This window comes from Microcaecilia unicolor, chromosome 1 (assembly GCF_901765095.1).
Source record: "Microcaecilia unicolor chromosome 1, aMicUni1.1, whole genome shotgun sequence".
NCBI lineage: Eukaryota > Metazoa > Chordata > Amphibia > Gymnophiona > Siphonopidae > Microcaecilia > Microcaecilia unicolor.
The window spans coordinates 510,831,433-510,855,351 of NC_044031.1; the positions used below are offsets into that span (position 1 = coordinate 510,831,433).

At 42.9% G+C, this 23,919-nt stretch overlaps 1 protein-coding gene across 1 annotated transcript in view; it reads right to left on the reverse strand.

The window, feature by feature from the left end:
* Positions 1 to 23,919, reverse strand: part of CPA6 (carboxypeptidase A6) — a 183,491-nt gene that overhangs the window by 124,787 nt on the left and 34,785 nt on the right. The window contains 1 exon segment of the mRNA XM_030190168.1: positions 1,116 to 1,191. Coding sequence (XP_030046028.1) covers positions 1,116 to 1,191 — 76 coding nt within the window.

Sequence of the window (23,919 nt, forward strand, 5' to 3'; positions counted from 1 at the left end):
CAATGCACGTAATTTAATTTGTTAACAAGCAATTATCAGCACTTATTGGCATTAAGATTTATGCGCACAACTCTAAGTTCCCTGTTTACTAACACGCCTACAATTAGCGCACATGCTAACCGTGTAGGCGCCTATAGGGATATTGTAGGCGCGTACACTATTAACCCATGTACATGGTTAACACGCGTAAAAAATGCTAACACGCCTATAACGCGGCTTAGTAAACAGGGCCCTAAGTGTACTGTGTAATGTGGTGCACGTAAATTCCAAGTCATATAGATGGAAAGGGGGCGTGGTTATAGGTGTGGAATGGGCGGGTCATGGGCATTTCTAAAATCTATGCGCATTATTATAGAATACACCTGCTCTGCACCAAATTTAGGAATCGAGATTTACGCCAGGTAAAACATGGCCTAAATTGATGTGACCAAATTTGGTTACATGGAGAGGTGCTCGGAGTATTCTATACACCACAAGGAAATTCACACCTGTTCTATAACATTTAGGCATACTTTAGAGAATGCACCTAGGTGTATTTTTGTTTTACTGCGTGGATTGTTCAGGTGTCATATGTAGAATCTAGCCCTACACATAGAATCCGGGGGTAAGCCCATTTCAGTAAAAGGGCCCCTTAGTATCCTGGAGGTATACATCCTTGGTCTCAACTTGTTAAACTGCAGCTGGGTTGTTATCCAGACTTATACAAACTTCAAACAGAAATATGTATATCCAAGTGTGAGGGCTGACAGACAGATACGAACAAAAGGTGTGCATATATTTCTATGAATATCTTGCTTTTTTCAGATTGATAAATATTGTCTTGCCATCTCTCAAAAATCTGCTTTTATAACAGTTATTTTTTGTTTCATAGTATTTGCCATGCACGAGGGTTCTGGATATACCTAAACATGCACATGTATAAAATATGCTGTCTGGGTCTCATCTCATATTGTTCCAAGCTATTAAACAGTATCTCTGTTATTTTTATTTTAAAGCAACATCTAAATTTTAAAATTAAGAAAAAAAACCTTAAATTAAAAAAAAAACTGTTTAGTGACATAAATACTAATGGAAAGAGTTCTTACATTAAGGAACATTAGAAAAATGGATCTTACCTTAAACTGCTGACACATATGTTTCAGCGCACTCACTTCACTGTTATTCTTTGGAATAAGTCTTATCACTTTATCACTGTTAAAATGAAAACAAACAGTAACTGATTTACACATGGGAATGCTGGACTGTATGATAAGTCGCTATGAACAACTTGTTATTTATTTATTTGGATTTTGTTCACACCTTTTTCAGTAGTAGCTCAAGGTGAGTTACATTGAAGTACTCTGGATATTTCTCTGTTCCAGGAGGGCTCACAATCTAAGTTTGTACCTGAGGCAATGGAGGGTTAAGTGAGTTGCCGAAGATCACAAGGAGCAGCAGTGGGATTTGAACTGGCCACCTCTGGATTGCAAGACTGGTGCTCTAACCACTAAGCACACACTAGGCACACACACATACAGACAGACACACACACACACCCCCTAGCAGAGATCATGTTCAAGCAACTTTCTGACTTCACTTGCAAGTTTCTTTAAATTAGTCCCCTTATTTTCCATCTAACTCTATCTTATCTTTCTGCAACATATTCCGCCTCTGCTTCAGTGGCATAGTTATGGGTGGGCCCAGGTGGACATAGGCCCAAACACTTTGGATTATGTGATACTATCTTTTGTAACCTGCTTAGAATTTTTGCGGGATATAAACACATAAAATAGAATAGAATAGAATCTCCAAGCCCCGCCAGCTGAAGACTCCCAGTATCTCTCCCTCTAGGAGATTGAGGGGGGGGGGGGGGGGGGGTCACTTAACGCCACTCCTGGGTACCTTCAATCCTTTAGTTCTTCACCAACAGCGAGTAGCAACACATTCCCCCTGCTTGGGCTGGTCCCAGCCTTCCCTCTGTCCAGGAAGTTGCATCAGAGGGAAGGCTTGGAAACGGTGCGAGCAAGTTGCTGCTCGCTATCGGCAAAGACCTAAAGGATCTATTGGTACCTTGCTACTATTGGTTAAAGGTCAGTATATCAAGTAATTAATAAACAAAAAAACAAATATTTAAATGTATTTTATAGAATTGCCCTTCACATAGCATATTGGTTATTACTCTATTCACCATTAGCTTTCTCTTTGCTTCATGTACAATTCCTCATTCATAATAGATTTTCTAAATGTTAAACTTCCATAGCTGTCCCAGTATGTTTATGATACTGTACTGTAAAATTGGATTCTTACAAATTACTTTCTTATGCATTATTCTTTATGTATTCTATACTGTTTATTGTAAGCCACATTGAACTCAAACTTGTTTGGGATAATGTGGGATATAAATCACAAATAAATAAAATAATAAAAATATGTTTTATACTAGCCGTTAAGCCCGTTAAAACGGGCAAGATTTCCAGCTACCCTCCTCGCCGCCGCTCCCTCCCCCTCCGTGCCGGCTCTGCTGCTGCCTGCAACGCTTCCACACGGAGATGAGAGGCACTGTCAGGTCAGTGCAGGGGGCCTGATACGGAGGGGGGCGGGAGTGGCGGCGGGGAGGGTGGAGGTTGGTGCGCGCGATGTTCGTTTCCAGGCGGCAGCATCCGACAGTGAACCAACTCCGTTTTCCTCACTGTTCCGCCCTCTGACATCATCACGTCTTGACGCAAGGGCGGGACAGAGAGGGAAGTCTCTACTGCGCATTTGCAGGTGAGTCGGTCACTTGCCATTTATATGTTTGATGTTACTTACTATCTTTATTTTTTACTATGTAAGCCGCATTGAGCCTGCTTTGTGTGGGAAAGTGCGGGGTACAAATGTAATAAATAAATAAATATGTTGCCTTTAAAAAACATAAATCAATCACATTTCAGTGCAAATCAATATCCCAAATGAATATGAAATAATTTTTTAAAGGACCATCATAACTGAAGCAAGGTGCTGGCAAAGCAAAAATGCTTCTAAGTTTTTAATCATCAGTCTAGTTTTCTGGACAGGAGATGTGAGTGTTACTTTGCCAATTTTGTAGTCTTCAATGGCCAAGTTACCTCAGACCAAAACTTCTGTTCATGGTGGGAGTGGACAAAAGAAAACTAACCTCATTTGGATGAGCTAAACTCCAAACAAAAGGAAAATAAGCTCATGTGTAATTAAAATTTATAATGGAGAATCAGTTAAGGTGTTACAAGATTCTCAAAATATAATTAATAGTGTAAGATGAATATTTATTGCACAAATTGTGAATTAAAATATTAAAATCAATTGAGATTACATTAAAAAGTTAAAAACCATTCAAATAATTCTAAAATCCTGTCTAAAATATTCTAATGGGCTCACTTTCGAAACAGGAAAATGGCACTAAGCAGTAGATGGCCATTTTTTCTTGCAAAAACATTTAAATTGAAACATATATATTCAATAAGTTTTTCTATGCAGTTCGTCGGCAGTGTGTTCAAATCACAAGGGGGAATTTTGAGGCATGTTGGGGGGCAGGATCTGGGCGTTCCCACAGCTTGGGCATTTTTCTGCCATAATGGAAAAAAAGCAAAAACATCCAGGGCTAAAAGCTGAATGTTTTCGTCTGAACCTGTTTCAATAAGAATTAAGTAGAGGAGTGTGGTAGCTGTGTTAGTCCACTCTTAAGGTTATCAATAGAAATCAAACAAAATAAAACATGGAAAAGAAAATAAGATGATACCTTTTTTATTGGACATAACTTAATACATTTCTTGATTAGCTTTCGAAGGTTGCCCTTCTTCGTCAGATCGGAAATAAATTAAAAGGTGCCCTAAATGATCAGATGACCACTGAAGGGATTAAGGCATGACCCCCCTCCCACCTCCCAAAAGACGTGAAAGAAACAATATATACCAGCCTCTATGACAGCTTCAAGCTGTCATGACCAGTCCTATTAGAGCAGCAAGCAAGTCCCTAGTGGTCAGTACAGTGCACTGTAGAGTAGGGGACTCAGGCCCATATCCCGCTCTAACTGTTACACTTGTGGTAGAAACTGTGAGCCAGTGGCGTAGCCAAGGGTGGCCCTGGGTGGGCCCAGGCCCACCCACTTTGAGCTGAGGCCCACCCAGTAGCAGCACACCTATGGTGTGGTTGGCAGGGATTCCCAAGCCCCACCAGCTGAAAACTCCCAACAACTGTCCCTCCTGCATACCTTGTAAATAGCAGATGACATGCAGGTGAGACAAGGAGAGACCAAATCACTTGTGGGACAGGGAGGGGTTCTTCTGCCCACCCATCTTGGGTCCAGGCCCACTCAAAGTTGGGTGTCTGGCTACGCCCCTGCTGTGAGCCCTCCAAAACCCACCAAAAACCTACTCTACCCACATAGAGGTGACATCTGCAGCCATAAGGGCTATTGTAGTGGTGTACAGTTGGGTACAGGTTTTTGGTGGGATTTGGAGGGCTCACCATACAATATAAGGGGGTAACGGTGAGATGAGTACCTGGGATCTTTTATGTGAAGTCTACTGCAGCACCCCGTTGAGTGCCCCACTGCTCTGCTGTCTGTGGTGCCAGTCTATAAGGCTAGCCCCCGGAAATCCCAATGACTTGTTTTTGTGCATTTTTCAAAATTGGTCACAAAGAAAAACGCACTGAGCACAAAACGTCTAAAAAACATCTAAGAAATGGCCATTTGTGAAACAAAAAGACGTTTTTCAGGTTTGAAAATGGCCATGTTCACCTCTAGTTTTTGGAATGTGTTCAGCAAAATGTCCAAAGTTGGATTTAGATGTCATATTAAAAATGCCCCTCTAAACCTGGATGCAGTTATGTATAATCTATTGTTTTGTTTCTTCCTTTTAGTAACAATAATTTTAATAAAGAATACAATTCAACATTCAGTTCAATAACAGAACTTTCAGGCAAGCATATAAAAATTACTTTTAAATGATATCGTTTTGAGTATCAATAGTTAGAATTTGGTTCTTGGTGTAATATGTTTATTTTCTTTTTCAAGTCTCCTTATTTTAATATAGAACTAGTAAGGTAAGTATGTTTAGATATCTGTATGAATGGCTATTCAGTTTTTTTTTTTCAGTTGTCCTGTATATGTAATGTCCTTTAAAACTTCTCTTTTTCTTCACTTATCTGTTCTACCTCTCTTGGAGTGTCTTTTACCCAGCGTCTATAAACTTCAGTTTTAGTTTCCTTTTATTGTTCTCAAGAAAATATCCTCCTTTATTTTTTTTAAGAAGTGTACTAAGAATCCGATCTCCCTGTTTACTAAAGCTTAGCTCAAGTTATCTGCAGCAGGTCCCATTTTATTCCCAAGGGCCCTGCTGCAGATAACTCAAGCTAAGCTTTAGTAAACAACCCCCCTAGTTTATTTTAATAAGCCTGTACAGGTTATATATTCAGTACCAGCAATTCTTGTTCATATCAGCACTACCGTGTTGCAACAAAGACAATACCCAAGAACCTTTTACCCAGTCAAAATAAATCCCTTCCAAATAGTTTGTTTTTCCTCTTGACAGGAAATGTTTCCTAAATATATGAAAATAAATTTTTTTAATCACTAGTTACCTAAGATTCCTTTGACTTTAACTTGCCTTAACTCAAGTCTTCTGCTAAAATCCCATTTCTTAAAACATAACATAGCATAACACATAGTTTTATATGCCGTTATGGCCTCACAGTTCTAAGCGGCCTACAAAAGAAAAGAAGCTGGAACAGAGCTCCAGGACTATTATACATATGGACTTAATATTCAGGGGTGAGATCAATCAACAGTACATAACACAAATTTTCTAAATAACCAAGTTTTAAACTTTTTTTTGTAAAATCTAGGTAGGACTGAGCATTGTAAAATAAGCCTGAGGTATCTCTCCAAATTTTAGCAAATTGAACACCCATGAGAGTTTAGCATCTTAAACCACTTTCTGTCCTTTAGAGGCCCTTTTACTAAAGGGTTGCCGCATGGCAACTCAGAACTACCACCAACCTAACGTAGGTGCCGGCGATAGTTCCATCCCGAACGAGCACTATTTCCGGTGCTAGCAGAAATATTTAAAAAATATTTACACAGTGCGTTACCCTGAGGTAATCGGGCAGCATCGAGTGCTACCCTTACCACTGGGTTAGCATCGGAGCCCTTACCGCCATCTCAAGGAGTGGCGTAAGTGCTCCCCCTAAAATGTCCGCATAGCAAGTGCCAGCTTACCGCACAGCCATTTCTTTCTTCGGCCTTTTTACCCACTGCGGTAAAAGGGGCCCTGGCACATGGCAAAAACGGCCACTGCTGCTAGTACAGGACCCCTTTTACCACAGCTTAGTAAAAGGGCCCCTTAGGGAGGGAAAACATATGTAGTTAGAACTGTTTAACCTGCGGTTTCTAATTGATTTTGCAAACACCACGTTGATATCAATAAGACAGTCATGGGATAGGAGGTGGTGTTCTATTGTGGATTAAAAACTGGTTAAAGGATAGAAAACAGAGAGTAGGGTTAAATGGTCAGTATTCTCAGTGGAGAAGGGTAGATAGTGGGGTTCTGCAGGAGTCTGTGTTGGGACCACTGCTTTTAAACATATTTATAAATGATCTAGAGATGGGAATAACTAGTGAGGTAATTAAATTTGCCGACGATACAAAGTTATTCAAAGTTGTTAAATCGCAAGAGGCCTGTGAACAATTGCAAGACGACCTCACAAGACTGGGAGACCAGGCATCCAAATGGCAAATGATGTTTAATATGAGCAAGTGCAAAGCGATGAATGTGGGAAAGAGGAACCTGAAATATAGCTATGTGATGCAAGGTTCCACGTTAGGTGTCACTGACCAGGAAAAGGATCTAGGAGTCATCGCTGATGATACATTAAAACCTTCTGTTCAGTGTGCTGCGGTGGCAAAGAAAGCAAATAGAATGCTAGGTATTATTAGGAAGGGAATGGAAAATAAAAACAAGGTTATAATGCCTTTGTATAGCTCCATGGTGCAACCGCATCTTGAATACTGTGTGCAGTTGTAGTCACCACATCTCAAAAATGATGTGGAGGGGCATTTTCGATATGACATCTAAATCTGAATTTGGATGTTTTACACAAAATGTCCAAATTCCAAACAGGAAAGAAGGTCATTTTCAACATAAAAAAACGTCTTTTTCTTTTGAAAAATATTGTTTTGAAAAATGTTTTGTGATTTGGACGTTTTGTTTTTCAGTCCATTTTCAAACAAAAAAACGTCCAAATGCAAACACACAAAATTAAGCCATTAGGATACAGACCATAAGAAAAGTTTCAGTCACAGGAAAGCATTCATAGAGGATAACAAAGTTCAAACTGTGTAGGATCAGTCAGTTCTATCACATCTGAAAAATTATTTTGTAGGAAGACTAATGTTTCAAAATGTCAAAACATTCAGAAAAATGAGAGACTAGTGCTTGTTCTGACTGTGGTGCTCGCCATACAGGAGTAAAATTATTTACATGTCCTCAGTGTGGTAAAAGATTCACAGGCAAGACATCCCTCATAGTTCACCAGAGAATCCACGCGGGTGTAAAAGCATTTACATGTTCTGAGTGTGGTAAAAGCTTCAGAAAGACGGCATTGCTTGCAGTGCACCAGATAATCCATACAGGAGTGAAACCATATATATGTGCAGAGTGTGGTAGAAGCATCCGCACACAGGAGTGAAACCCCATTTACATGTATAGAGTGTAATAAAAGCTTTTGTTGGAAGGTAAACCTCACAATGCACCAGAGAATACACAGAGTAAAACCATTTACATATTCTGAGTGTGGTAAAAGCTTTGGTTGGAAAGAAAGCCTCACACGACATCAGAGAATCCACACAGGGATGAAACCATTTACATGCACTGAGGAGGTAAAAGCTTCAGTTGCATTGGGACAGGTAATTAGGGAATGTACACCCATGCTATGAAGTATGGAAAAATAGCACTCTGGTATTTAGATATATGTAATGAGACCTCCTTTTTATCTATAGATCTGAATTCAAAGCTCAAATCTACTGATAAACAATAGATACAAGACTCAGATGTTATAAAAAAAATAGGAAGCTTGGCATCAGGTAGAATAATGGAAAAGTGACATCCCAGGAAAGCAATAGGACACCCTAGGGGGCACTGCAGTGGACTTCGTAAAATGCTCCCAGATACACATCTCACCATTGCTCCCTTGTCTGCTAAGCCCCCCAAAACCCACTACCCCAACTGTACACCACTACCATAGCCCTTACGGGTGAAGGGGAGACTTATATGTGGGTACAGTGGGTTTCTGGTGAGTTTTGGAGGGTTCACAGTTTCCTCCACAAGTGTAACAGGTAGGGGGAGGTAGGAGCCTGGGTCCACCTGTTTGCAGTGCACTGCACCCACCACTAAACTACTCTAGGGACCTGCATGCTATTCTGATGGACCTGAGTACAACATCTGAGGGTGGCAAGTAATGTTTTTCATCATATTTTTGAGGGTGGGCTGGGGTTAGTAACCACTGGGGGAGTAAGGGGAGTTCATCCCCGATTCCCTCCGGTGGTAATCTGGTCAGTTCGGGCACCTTTTTGAGGCTTGATCATAACAAAAAATGGACCAAGTCACCCAAGTGCTCATAAGGGACGCCATTCTTTTTTCCATTATCGGTTGAGAACGCCCATGTGTTAGGCATGCCCCAGTCCCACCTTCGTTATGCTTCCAACGCCCCCATGAACTTTGGTCGTCCCCGTGATGGAAAGCAGTTGAGGACGCCCAAAATTGGCTTTCGATTATGCCAATTTGGGTGTCCCTGGGAGAAGGATGCCCATCTCCCGATTTGTGTTGAAAGATGGGTGCTCTTCTCTTTCGAAAATAAGCCTGAATGTATCCAAAATAGGGTACCTAACTTGGACCATAAGCAAAAGTGGGAATGGGAGATGGGTGTTACCTATGCTCCTGTAGAATGGGATTCCATGGAACAGTCCTTAGCAACAATAGCAATCGCTTCCAACGTTAGAGAAAACAATATTAAGCTTATTTACCATTGGTATTTAACTCCTGACCACCTTAGTAGGTGTACCCTCATATGTGTGTCTCATACTGGAGGAACTGTGAAGCCAGATGCAGTATGGAACATATCTGGTGGGCCTGTCCGAAGGCCAAGGCTTTTTGGAAAAGTATTAATTTTTCAGATTCAGTGGATAACAGGTCTGCAAATACCTTGGGACTCAAGTATTTTTCTGTTGAACAGGGACATACCTGGTCTATGTAAGCAGCAGATCCGCTTGGTTCATCATTTGTAACATGTTGCTAATCTTACTTTGGCCTCAGCGTGGAAGGACCCATTGCTAAAATGGAAAAACTTACTGCCATTAGGCATAAAACAAGGTCTGTGGATTTGTTCGAAACTTGAGCTTTGTGGGTGAATGAGGCATTACAACTCTCTTCTTCCCTTAGTAGTAAATGATTTGTTAGATCTCTGTGCTTCTCATTCTTCCCCCTCTTGATTATAGTTTTTTTTAATTGGGGGGGGGGGGGGGGTAAAAATTCATATGTTGTATATTTTGTAGCCTTCTTTTGATTTGACACCATTTTTATTTGTATTACAGTGAGAGGTATTTGTTTGCTATATTATATGCTCTGTTTATATGTTTCAATATAGACTTCTTACTAAAATAATAATAAAAAAGTTTATAGAATAGGGCTGTAAATCATTTACGTGCATAACACAATGGGTGCCAAGTACTGCTTGTTAATACCACATATTGGTACTTAAAGACAATTTAGTGGCAATTAAACTAATTTAGAACTCCTTTTACTAAGGTGTGCTAATGGATTTAGCACATACTAAATACTAACCCCCTGTTTACAATGCCATGCTAGTGGCTGCTGTGTGGCAATGCAGTATTAGCGCACTGCTAATACTGCTAGTAGGCTTCCTAGCATTTAGTGCATAATAATAATTAGTGAACGCTAATTCCATTAGCACACCTTAGTAAAAGGAGCCCTTAGCTACATACATAAATAACCCCTGCATGCCCAATAACACACCCAATTTTTAGCACCCTTTATAGAATTTGGGGGGATGGGGTGGAGCTAAGCCATGGATTATCTTAAAAACCAAAATGCATAATCTGAAAATCAAGCATGCCTTTATTAGTAGTCAGTTTAACTTTTGCAAAAACAGGGTTGCCCAATCACATTAAAGTAATACCTAGTAGCTTTAAAAAAAATTCACATGAAAACATTCTGCCACTATGGGCTAGACCACTGCCCAGCAAAAGATTTTGGGGGAGATCCCAACCACAACAGCTTTGTTTTATCTAAATTTAGTATCAGAAAATGAGGAAAAGACCAGTTTTTCATGGTGTTGACACAGACTTGTACCTCAGCTGTTACGTTATTTGTATTCGAAAGAACAGGTATAAGCAGAGCAATATCATCAGCATATATACAGAAACTAATGTCTGGTATGTCTGTGGGTTAGTTCTCTTCCAAAGGAACTCATCAGTATCTAACTATATAAATGACAAGTGACTGACTCACCCGCAAATGCGCAGTAGAGCCCCAACGTTGAGAGAGGAAAAGTCCAAGCCCCGCCTCCACCAGCTCCAGAACCAGAAAGGAGGAGTCAGAGGCGGGGTGAGGGGCGGAGAGTACAGAACAGGCCGAACGTAATGGAGGTCACCGAGATCGCCGAAGCACCAATCTCCACCCCCCTCCCCGACATTGCCGCCGCCGCTCCCGCCCCCCTCCATGCCGGGCCCCCTGCACTGACATGACAGCGCCTCTCACCTCCGTGTGAAAGCACTGCAGGCAGCAGCAGATCGATCCTATAAGTTCTGCTTGACAGAAAACCCTTAAACCAATGTTCTCTCTGATTTGTATGTGTCACTTAGGGGTCCTTTTACTAACCTGTAGTAAAAAGTGGGCTCAGTGTGCCCTTACGTGGGTCTTTCTCATGCACTAAGGCCATCAGGAAATCACTAAAAACCAACCTCTTCAAAAAGGCCTACCCCAACGATCCCACGTAACCCTCTTCACCTACCAACATAGCATGACTATGATCACACAGGACAACATGCAGTCTTCATCCATTTCGACCCTCCACTTATACCTCATACGATCACTATACAACTTTGTATTTGTTATCCACCGCCTTACACGGTACTATGTAAGCCACATTTAGCCTGCAAACAGGTGGGAAAATGTGGGGTACAAATGCAATAAATAAATAAATTTTTATTGCAGCTAGAAAACGGTCGATTCTCTGGTTTTTTTGCATTACTGCCCATGCACTAATTTTGCTTATAGCTCACAGCCATTACAAAATGTTAGTAAATGAGCGCTCACCAAAGCCTAATTTGTAGGTATTAAGGGCTCATGTGCTAATCCTGCTCTAATCAGTGTGTGGAAATATAGATACGCTGAGTAGAGCAGAAACACCCATTCTCTGCCCCTAGACAGGCCCCCTCTGTGCTAAAAATAAAATATTAGCATGTGGTTTGCGTGCGCAGATCCAGATAATACCACAGGAGCGTGTGCTACCACTTACTGCAGCTTAGTAACAGGCCCCCTTAGGGACTGTTTAAAAGCCAACTAACAACTAAACTGAAAGCTGATGACAAATCAAACTGTAAGATTATGGCTTGGTGACCTCTATCTAGCAGATTCCTGACTTCAGCTACCAATATCTCTTGAAAAGAGTTTCTATGCTACAGCCCTTTCAGAAAGCTGATCGTGAAGTATTGTCATACTGTGCTTATCTGTTCTGAAATCAGTTGTTCACTGGGTAGAATAAGTTATGTCTCTGATCAGAATACAATACACCTAAGACAGATACCTGATGACCAAGAACCAAGAAATTTGTTACTTCTCACATTTGCAGGATATGAATAAAGTGACAGATACTTTTTTTTAAATCTTGAACAATTCGTTTGCCTTGGCAATACAACAGACACCAGAAAGAAGGAATCTTTGATCCTGTTCCAAATTACTTTACCCAGAATCTTTATTGCATTGTTGCTTTAACAATATTATCTGTCTGAGCAAGGCGCTCCTTTCTTCTCCCTCAGTAAAATGTAAGTATAGATACACGAAGCCCAGAACAATAGAAGCCTGCTGAGTTTTGCAAAGCAAAAAGGCAAAGCTGTACAAGCCCTAAAGAAAGTCAATGGATCACTTTGTTCTTTTCTGTGCATGTTAACAATAGAACCCATTGTAAAATCTCTGAGAGAAAAAAATAAAAGGACTGGATGCTATGGTTCAAACCTAGTGAATCCTGTTTTAGTTTAAGTTTACCAAAATGGGAGGATAGATTATGCCTATCTAACCTGATTATTATAATGTGCTGCACACAGAAGCATAAAAAAGGTACAACTTGGAAGTGCTAAATACCCTGTCTTTGAATCAGGATCCCCCTACCTCCATCCCTAATCCCATCCCCACAAACTGTAAGAATTCTGGGTTAAGGTATGAAAATGGGCCCATAGATCTAAAGTCGAGTCATAATGGCCCAGTCTCTTGTCCGTAAGTTGTTCCATTTCTCCAATCAAGGATAATTTCAAAATCCAATCAACCTCAGTAGGTCCTGCTGATTTTTTTCCAATGGCCTGCGATAACACCTTTGGCAGAAAAGACTGTTTTTTAAAATTGTAAACAGTATTCTCATATAATTTTTAGGTACTTCCCATTCTCCACCCGGTTAGCAGTGCCCCTCGCCATTATGTGCTTATGCACTCACATAGTAACATAGTAGATGACAACAGAAAAAGACCTGCACGGTCCATCCAGTCTGCCCAACAAGATAAACTCATATGTGCTACTTTTTGTGTATACCCTACTTTGATTTGTACCTGTCCTCTTCAGGGCACAGACCGTATAAGTCTACCCAGCACTATCCCCGCCTCCTAACCACCAGCCCCGCCTCCCACCACTGGCTCTGGCACAGACCGTATAAGTCTGCCCAGCACTATCCCCGCCTCCCAACCACCAGTCCCGCCTCCCACCACCGGCTCTGGCACAGACCGTATAAGTCTGCCCAGCACTATCCCCGCCTCCCAACCACCAGCCCCGCCTCCCACCATCAGCTCTGCCACCCAATCTCAGCTAAGCTCCTGAGGATCCATTCCTTCTGAACAGGATTCCTTTATGTTTATCCCATGCATGTTTGAATTCCGTTACCGTTTTCATTTCCACCACCTCCCGCAGGAGGGCATTCCAAGCATCCACCACTCTTTCCGTGAAAAAAATACTTCCAGACATTTTTCTTGAGTCTACCCCCCTTCAATCTCATTTCATGTCCTCTCGTTCTACCGCTTTCGCATCTCCGGAAAAGGTTCGTTTGCGGATTAATACCTTTCAAATATTTTAATGTCTGTATCATATCACCCCTGTTTCTCCTTTCCTCCAGAGTATACATGTTTAGGTCCGCAAGTCTCTCTTCATACGTCTTGTAACGCAAATCCCATACCATTCTCGTAGCTTTTCTTTGCACCGCTTCAATTTTTTACATCCTTAGCAAGATACGGCCTCCAAAACTGAACACAATACTCCAGGTGGGGCCTCACCAACGACTTATACAGGGGCATCAACACCCCCTTTCTTCTGCTGGTCACACCTCTCTCTATACAGCCTAACAACCTTCTAGCTACGGCCACCGCCTTGTCACACTGTTTCGTCGCCTTCAAATCCTCAGATACTATCACCCCAAGAGCCCTCTCCCCATCCGTACCTATCAGACTCTCACCGTGGATTTCTATTCCCTAAATGCATCACTTTGCATTTCTTCGCTTTGAATTTTAATTGCCAAACCTTAGACCATTCTTCTAGCTTCCTCTTATTGAATACTAAGCAGTACACTTTCATGCATAAATGCCAATTAAGGTGCCACTTTCATGTGCAAGATACACATAACTGCACTTGCCTAGTTAAACTTCACCCTCACTATGAACCCAATAAACAACTTTATGCAAAGCTTTCCTTGACTGATCAAAGGATAATACTTATCAAGACTGATTCTGAATTATTTTAGCACTACAGTAAATAAGATTTAATAACTTATGTAATATAATCCTTTAGGCCAAATGCAGGAATGGTCTGTAATTAATACAATTAGCATGGGGAAATGCAGTCATTTAAATTAAATTGATATTACCTACAAGAGACAGAGCTTTACTGATCCTTTTATTAAATTTCTCTCAGTGAACCATCTTTCTCCACTACAGTCTATTCAAAATTCTGCTTTACAGCTTATTGCTATGAGCCTCTATCTATTCAGAGGTGCAACTGAATTGACCACACAGTGAGGCTGTGGTCTTCTTGGCATGACATGGGAGTGGTTTGTCATTGCCTTCTACTATACAGGTTGAGGCACCACCAGTGGCGTAGCTACAGAGGGCCATGGGGGCCTACCCTCCCCACTTGGCTCTTGTAAAGAAGCTTCTGCTCCCACTCTCCAGCAGGCCTCACTAGCCTATGGCCTCTGAACAGGACTCCAAACAATCTCTTCCCAGCATCCTGAGCAATCCAACCTCAAGCACCTGGGCCCCTTTCTCACTCAGGGTGAGCTGGTTCTCAGTATGCAAATTGTATGCAGATTAGCATGTTATCCTTTCACGCTCAGGGTGACCTGGTTCTCCAGAGGCAAAATTAAACAGGTCTTATCAACAGCAAATGCAGGCAATTCTTTATTCCAGCCCCTGGGCACAGTTCTTCTAGCTTAAATACTTTATACATTTACATATCTTCACACTGAGCCTCCCCACACAGATTCCTGGGCTCAGCATTAACCTCAATACTTTGGGGACTTCTAACCCCAGGCTTTGCAGCCTGCTTCTCAGTACTGGGACACACAGCCCTACTTCTTTGGACACACAGTCCTTCCTTCTTTGAACACACAGTTCCTCTAAGTACTAAGGCTACACAGTCCACACTAATGCTTTAGGGACTTCTTACCCCAGCCTGTTTTTCTTCCTTGAGCACACAGTCCACCACAAGTCCATAGGGTTTAGCCAGTTCTTTCCAGGGGGATTTTCTTTCTTCCGCTACCAGCTCTCTTCCTTTCCTTTCACCCTCAGGTGGGGTATAAAGTGGTTAATCAGCTACACAGGACCCAGCCCATAACCTCCTACACCTGTGGACCTCCCAGGGTTCTCCCCGGTCCTAGCGACCTCCACCTATTCTCCTAGCGCCCTCTAGTGGCCTACCCTGGACATTTTTAGGGGAACAGCGCCCTCTAGTGGCCTGCCCTGGCTAGGACAGCCTCTTATTTATCACACTCTGGGCCCCCCTCCCACCAGCTGAAGCGTTTGTCGAATGCTGGTCTCACTGCATTGCCTACCCTGCTCTTCTCAGTCGCACCATGCACACCCATTTTAGTGAAACTGAGCATGCGCAACACTTCGCACATGCTCACTTTCATTAAAAGAAGCATGCACAGCGCGACTGAGAACAGGACAGGCAATGCGAGACCAGCGCGGGACAAACGCTTTAGCTGGAGGGGGTTGGGGACCCTCACCAGCCAAGGTACCTTCTTGCAGTGGTGGTGGGGGCGGTGGGGGTGGTGGCAGCAGGGATGCGGGTCAAAATGTGCCCCCAACACTTTGGGCTCTGGCCCCCCTCCCATTGAAGTCTGGCTACGCCCATGGGCACTACTATATTGCTAGGCATGACCTGGACTGGTATTTCTGCCAGAACCTACCCAGCACTGGACCCAAGGCAATGAAGGGCCACAAGAAGGTGCTGTAATATTTCAACCTGGACCTCCTAGTTCCCAGCCTGCTGCTCTAACCATTAGGTTACTCCTCTGCTCCTTCTCCAGGTATAAATCAATCCAATATCAAGAAATATTATCCAACAAAAATTTTAATAGACCATCATACTGGAATTAACCCGTAGTAAGAAAAAAAATTGTATTGACATTGATTCCAACTTTAACCATTGGCCCAAGTCTGCTCTTTAACAGAATCTTTCCAAAATGCATTTACAATTCCACTTACCATTTCTTCTGAGATCTCGGGGAAGAACATCCCAGCCCTTAATCCACCAGCAGCCCCTCCTTGAGGCAGGAGCAGACACAATGCAGACCACCATCCTCCTTTCTCTTCTGCCCTCTCCCTCCACCAGTAAGAACTGAGGATAGAGCTTAACAAGAGAGGACCCAAGAACCATAGGCAAGTGGTCTGCTCGGTCCAAAAGGAAAGAAACAGACATGGTGAAAAGTAGATAAAATCTTTAGAAAAATGTATTGGTTGGTCAATTAAAATAACGCCCACTTGAGCACCCCTCTGGATTTTGGAGGTCCTGTAACGACTAATAGTTGCGTGAATTTTTTACAACATAAGGTTAAGTTTGTGTCTCTGATGCAGCCCAAGCAGAGCAAAACACGGTCTTGTGGGCAATATTTTAATTTGACCATCCAATGCATTTTTCTAAAGATTTTACCTAGTTTTCACTGTGTCTGCTTCTACAATTTTCTTTCACTTAACTTTCTGTTTAAGGGTCCAGTCTCACAGTATGAACCTGTTTCTGCGTGTAAGAGTATAAAACATTAAATATATGGAAAATCCCTTATAAAATTATCCTTCAATGAACCAGTAACACATTACAGGTTTGCTTCTTACCCAATATTGCATTTATGAATATACCAAGGGAGTCACAGGCAGTAGCTCAGTATCTCAGATTACTGATTCCTGAGGTACAACAATAATGCAACTTGTAATCAACCTTACAAACAACATTACTCCTCTGTCCCAGGAGCATCCACTGAGAAGCTGCAGCCTGATGGCCCAGGCTTCTTTAAAGGGCCAGTGCTCACAGTAGGGAACTGCCCTTTTCCCCTTCCGAATGACTGACATTCTTTGACACAAGTACTTCCCCCCACCCCATAGACCTCACCAAGTATAGAGAAAGCACCCCCCCCCCCCACACACACACTCCCTTAGGTTCCTGGGCCTACCTTCTTAATCCCTGGTGTCTAGTTGGCTTCGGGCAGGAGAAATCCCCACTCGCTCCTGAACCTTCTGGTTCAAAATGGAGCCCATGACCCCTACTGAGAGTCTTGTGGTACTATTGCTAGGGGTTGAGTGGGGATTGCTCCTGCCCCAAATCCAGGTAGGCTAGGGGGTGGGAGGTCATCTTCTGTTTTCGCGCATTGGAGCCTTTAAGAAACGGCCCGGGAGCACTGGGCATGGCTTTGCAGGCAATACTTTTCCAGGAATAATGCAGCTTGTGGGGTTCACCACAAACACATTATTGAATTTACACGGGACTAAATTCAGTAAATGGCACCAAAAAAAATAGTGCTTGGCGCTATTCTGTGTACAGCACTCAAAGATAGGCGCTATTTATAGAATACTGCTTAGCGCTGGGAACCGTGACTACTTTTAGGTGCCTAAACCCTTTGAATATAGGTCTTACTTGCTATTCTTTAACTTTCCAATGATAGTAAATGTTTTCTTCTTTTCTCATATATTTTAAAAGAACTTCACTGAGCTGGATATCAGTTGGTTAGAAGGAGTTGATGAAACACAAGACTGACAAGTGTGGAAGATACGTCACTCAGCCTTAAGTGAAGACAATAATAATAATTGATTTTGGTTTTAAACTGTTTTGATCATATTACTGTCATATGTACTGCTTAGCATATTAGGGACTCCTTTTACAAAGCCATGCTAGTGATTATGACGTGGCAAATGCGGATTGAAAGGGCTTTGTCACATTTGATGTGCCGGAATCACTGGCACGGCTTTGTAAAAGGAGCCCTAGATTTGTAGCATATTATTATTTTACATAAATAAATAGTATGAACTGAACTAGGGTTTTTTTGGGGGGGTTGGTCAAGGATAATGAAAGCAAAACACACAGAATAGATAATAGAAGGGGTGAAGTTACAACATGCGGTGTTTATTGTCAATGAATCAACTCTGAATAAAAATAAGAATGACTCGACGTAGTCCTTCATTTTGGCACCACATGCATCTGCTTCAGGAGTCAAATAATTTCAACCAAAGTCGATGGATTATACTTGATTAGTCAAAATATCGAAATATTTTTATGCTGCTCTCTGAGATGCTGTTTATAGTTCGATATTTTGACTTATCAAGTGTAATCCATCGACTTTGGCGCTGAAATGCAGGACTGCATCTAGTCACTGTTATTTTTATTCAAAGTCGATTCATTGACAATAAACACCACATGTTGGAAATTCATTGGTTTAGCCCCCTTTTCTTTTTATCTATTTTGTCTTGCTTTGTTGTTTGGGGGACACTTCTGCTCTTTGTTTTGTTAGCAAAGCACACAGTGCATCTCAGGTTCAGTTGATTTGTGTCCAAAAATAAGCAGATTATTCAACCTGGCTAGACAATATACAGTACCCCTTATTGTATGATATGTTGAAAAACATCAAAAGAAGGGTACTTGCCCAGACACATCGAAAGGAAGTCTCCTCCAGGAAATATTAGCTGCTCATGGCAACATGGATTAATATCCAGAACTTCATGAGTATGCATCCAAAAACAGAAACTGTCAGACATTCAAGATACAAATCAAACCCATGTTACATTTACCTCCACACAACCATCACCGACACTTTTGGGATTTTCATTAGACAAAATACTAATGAAAATTCCAGGAAGGGATATAAATGGTGTTCTGAGTTTAAATCCATGTGGCCAATATTCAAAGTGATGTAAGTGGGCAGGAGCCTCTCCTGACCGCTTAAATCGCTTTCTGCCGCCTAAGTGGGGATATTCAGTAGCACTTAACCAGACAGTGCCACTGAATATCCCACTCAGACCGTACAACTAAAAAGTGGGCAGGTCAGGGGCGGTGCTGGGGGTGACACTAAGAAGGAACTCCAGGTTATGCGGTTGATGGCAATATTCAGTGCTGGCACCCGCACAGCTAAGCGGTTTAATTTAGGACAGCTCTAAGGATGCTTAGCTATGCGGGTGTTGGCTCTGAATATCAGGCTGGCACCCACATAACTTTTTTTCCCTTAAAAAAGAAGCCCAGAGCCCCCTCCCATCCCCGCTAATGCTTTCCTTCCCCCCTCCCCACAGCCTGCGTCAAGACCCCCCTGATGACCCCCGCCCCCTAGCTATGAAAGTAGGCCCTCCCCCAGGTCTACTTGTATCTCTGGTGGTCCAGTGGGGTCATTGGGGGCAGGAACACAGTCCCCTCACTCCTGCCCCTTGCGGCGCTGGTCTAAAATGACTGCCACAACCTCTTGTGGCAGCTTGTGGTACTTTGTACAGAACTGTGAGTTGCGGCGAGAGGTCGCAACATCCATTTCAGAGAGGCATTGCAAGGGGCAGGAGTGAGGGGGCTGTGCTCCTGCCCCCAACAACTCTGCTGGACCACCAGGGACACAGGTAGGCCCAGAAGGAGGGTTACTTGCATCACCTCTCGCTTGGACTACTGCAACTTGCTTCTCACCGGTCTTCCACTCAGCCATCTCTCTCCTCTTCAATCTGTTCAAAATGCTGCTGCATGATTAATATTTCGCCAAAGTTGCTATACCCATATCAGCCCTCTTCTGAAGTCACTTCGTTGGCTCCCTATCCGTTTCCGTATACAGTTCAAGCTCCTCTTATTAACCTATAAGTGCATTCACTCTGCTGCCCCTCACTATCTCTCCACTCTCATCTCTCCCTACACTCCTTCCCAGGAACTCCGTTCACTAGGCAAATCTCTCCTAATTCTACCCTTCTCCTCCATCGCTAACTCCAGACTCCGTTCCTTTTATCTTGCCGCACCTTATGCCTGGAATAGACTCCCTGAGCCATTATGTCAAGCCCCATCCCTGGCCGCCTTCAAATCCAGGCTAAAGGCCTACCTGTTTGATGCTGCTTTTAATTCCTAACTTGCCACCTGCTCATAACCTTTATCTTGTCTTCCTCTCTTCATTAGTCTCTTTCCCCATATGTCCTATCTATCTGTCCTACCCTTAGCCCTTATCTGTCCTGTCTGTCCTGATTTAGAGTTTAAGCTCTTTTGAGCAGGGACTGTCTTTTCTTCATATTAAATTGTGAAGCGCTGCGTACGACTAGTAGCGCTATAGAAATGATTTATAGTAGTAGTAGTAGCTGGGGAGGTGGAGGGGGGGGTCTTGAAGTGGGCTGGATGAAGGGGGGAAGAAAAGAGGGGACATTGGTAGGGGGCAAGAGGGGGCTTGGGGGATTTTAAAAAAAAAAAGGTTATGGGCCCACATAAATGGCAGTGCCCAGCCAGCCCAAACTTATCCCCTGATATTCAGTGCCGGTACTGGACATGGCCCAGCATTGAATATTGGAGGATACTTTAGCAAGCGACGATCAGTGTTTAAAAAAACGCTGACTGCCACTGGCTGAATACCAGGGGGCATGTATTCTTTATTTTTGAAATCCTATATTATTTGTGAGCCAACTTAGAAAATAATTTCCTAAGCTTCAAATTTAATTTTAATGAGGGTTCTTAGGTAGAAAGCTCAAATTCAGAACCTCTAGGGTAACATTTTCTGAAGTGCTACCTGTTCCACATGCAGGGCCCAACAGACAGGCAGAGCTCTGGAGTCTCAATGCGTGGATGAGACAATGGTGTAGGGAGGAGGGTTTTAGATTTGTTAGGAACTGGCAACATTCTGGGGAAGGGGGAGCCTATTCTGAAAGGATGGGCTCCACCTTAACCAGGGTAGGACCAGGCTGCTGGCATCGACAATTAAAAAGGAGATAGCGCAACTTTTAAACTAGAGACTGAAGGAAGGCCGACAGTCGCTCAAAAGCGCATGGTTTGGAATAAGGTATCTTTGAAATATATTACCAAAACAGGGAAGATAGGGTATCCCAATAGTGAGGTTGCAAAAGAGATCATAGTAGATCAGCAGGCTCATTTTTGAAAGAGGACGTAGCGAAGGTGGGACTTGGGCATGCCTAACACATGGGCATCCTCGACCCATAATGGAAAAGAAAGGGTGTCCCTGATGAGCACTTGGATGACTTTACCTGGTCCTGTTTTTCTTACGACCAAGCCACAAAAAGGTGCCCGAACTGACCAGATGACCACCGGAGAGAATCGGGGATCACCTCCCCTTACTCCCCCAGTGGTCACTAACCCCCTCCTAACCTCAAAAAACATCTTTAAAAATAAGTTGTGCCAGCCTCTAATGTCTTAGGTCCATCACAGCAGTATGCAGGTCCCTGGAGCAGTTTTAGTGGGTGCAGTGAACTTCAGGCAGGCGGACCCAGGCTCAACCCCCCCCCCCCACCTGTTACACTTGTGGTGGTAAATGTGAGCCCTCCAAAACCCACCAGAAACCCACTGTACCCACATCTAGGTGACCCCCTTCACCCGTAAGGGCTATGGTAGTGGTGTATAGTTGTGGGTAGTGAGTTTTTTTTTTTTTTTTTGGGGGGGGGGCTCAGCACACAAGGTAAGGGAGCTATGTACCTGGGAGCAATTTCTGAAGTCCACTGCAGTGCCCCCTAGAGTGCTCGGTTGGTGTCCAGGCATGTCAGGGGGACCTATGCACTACAAATGCTGGCTCCTCCCATGACCAAAGGGCTTGCATTTTGTCGTTTCTGAGATGGGCTCCTTGATTTCCATTATCGCCGAAAATCAGAAACGACCAAGTCTATGGACGACCATCTCTAAGGACAACCTAAATGTCAAGATTTGGGCATCCCCGACCGTATTATCGAAACGAAAGATGGACGTCCATCTTGTTTCGATAAGACGGGTTTCCCCGCCCCTCCACCGGGATGTTTTGCAAGGACGTCCTCAGCAAAACTTGGGCGTCCCTTTCGATTATGCCCCTCCAGGTGTCCTTAAATAAAAATAAAAATCAGACAAAATATTGCAAATTAATATTGTCAAGTACTGAGCATGATGTAAATAGGAACAAAAAACATAGTTTGAAATATCTATATGCGAACTACAGAAGCCTAAGAAATAAGATGGGAGAGTTAGAATATATTGCACTAAATGAAAAATTAGATATAATAGGCATCTCTGAGACCTGGTGGAAGAAGGATAACCAGTGGGACACTGTCACACCGGGGTACAAATTATATCGTAGTGCTAGGGTGGATCGAATTGGTGGAGAGGTAGAATTGTATGTTAAGGAGGGCCTTGAATCAAATAGATTGAAAATTCTGCAGGAAACAAAACACATCTTGGAATCCCTATGGATTGAAATTCAATGTGTAAAGGGAAAAAGGATAGTGATAGGAGTGTACTACCGTCTGCCTGGCCAGGATGAACAGACAAATGTAGAAATGTTATCGGAAATTAGGGAGGCTAACAAACTCCACCTGGAGTATTGTGTTCAGTTCTGGAGACCGTACCTTGCTAAGGATGTAAAAAAAAATGGAAGCGGTGCAAAGAAAAGCTACGAGAATGGTATGGGATTTGCGTTACAAGACGTATGAGGAGAGACTTGTGGACCTGAACATGTATACCCTGGAGGAAAGGAAAAACAGGGGTGATATGATAGAGACATTCAAATATTTGAAAGGTATTAATCTGCAAACGAACCTTTTCCGGAGATGGGAGGGCGGTAGAACGAGAGGACATGATATGAGAGTGAAGGGGGGCAGACTCAAGAAAAATGTCAGGAAGTATTTTTTCACGGAGAGAGTGGTAGATACTTGGAATGCCCTCCCGCGGGAGGTGGTGGAGATGAAAACAGTAACGGAATTCAAGCATACGTGGGATAAACATAAAGGAATCCTGTGCAGAAGGAATGGATCCTCAGAAGCTTAGCCGAGATTGGGAGGCGGGGTTGGTGTTTGGGTGGTGGGGCTAGTTCTGGGCAAGACCTCTACGGTCTGAGTCCTGAAAATGGGGCTAGTTCTCGGCAAGACTTCTACGGTCTGTGTCCTGAAAATGGCAGACACAAATCAAGGTAAGGTATACACAAGATGTAGCACATATGAGTTTATCTTGTTGGGTAGACTAGATGGACCATGCAGGTCTTTTTCTGCCGTCATCTACTATGTTACTATAATGGGTGATTTCAATTGCCCCGACATTGACTGGGCATGCTAGGGAGGTAAAATTCCTTGTCAAAATAAAGGACTGCTTTATGGAGCAGCTGGTACAGGAGCCAACAAGAGAATGAAAAATTCTAGACCTAGTCCTTAGTGGAGCGCATGATCTGGTGCAGGAGGTAATGGTGATGGGGCCGCTTGATAATAGTGATCATAATATGATCAGAATTGATATCAGCTTTGGAGTAAGTATAAACAGAAAATCCAATACGTTAGCATTTAACTTTCAAAAAGGTGACTAAGATAAAATGAGAAGAACTGTGAGAAAAACGCTTAGAGAAGCAGCTGCAAGGGTCAAAAATTTAGATCAGGCGTGGAGGATGCTGTTTAAAAATACCATCCTGGAAGCCCAGGTCAAATATATTCCATGCAATAAAAAAGGAGGGAGGAAGACCAAATGACAGCCAGCATGGTTAAAAAGTGAGGTGAAGGAATCTATTAGAGCTAAAAGAAAATTATTCAGAAAGTGGAAGAAGGAACCGACTGAAAATAATAAGAAGCAGCATAAGAATGTCAAGTCAAATGCAAAGCACTGATAAGGAAGGCAAAGAAGGACTTTAAAAAAAAAGATTGCGAGAGGTCACGTGACGTTATGGTGGAGAGAAGACGTGTGTGAGCTTTTCTCCGTGGCCTGACTGCTCTTATCAGACTCAGTAATAGTATCGGAGCCCGGAACGGAATGTTCCCCGAGTTAACATTCGGCAGTGAATGAGTTATTACAAGTTTGTAACTTTAAAATAACAGGATGGCAGCGAAATCTGCACAAAAAGAGAAGCTCCGAGGAAAGGTAACCGAATACAAAATGGCGGCCTCTCCTCCAGAGGCAGGATCGTCGGTGTCGTCCGCGTGGATAAGCGAAATTACAACGGAGATGACGGTGGTGATGGAGGAATTGTTGGAACGACGCCTCGCCCCGC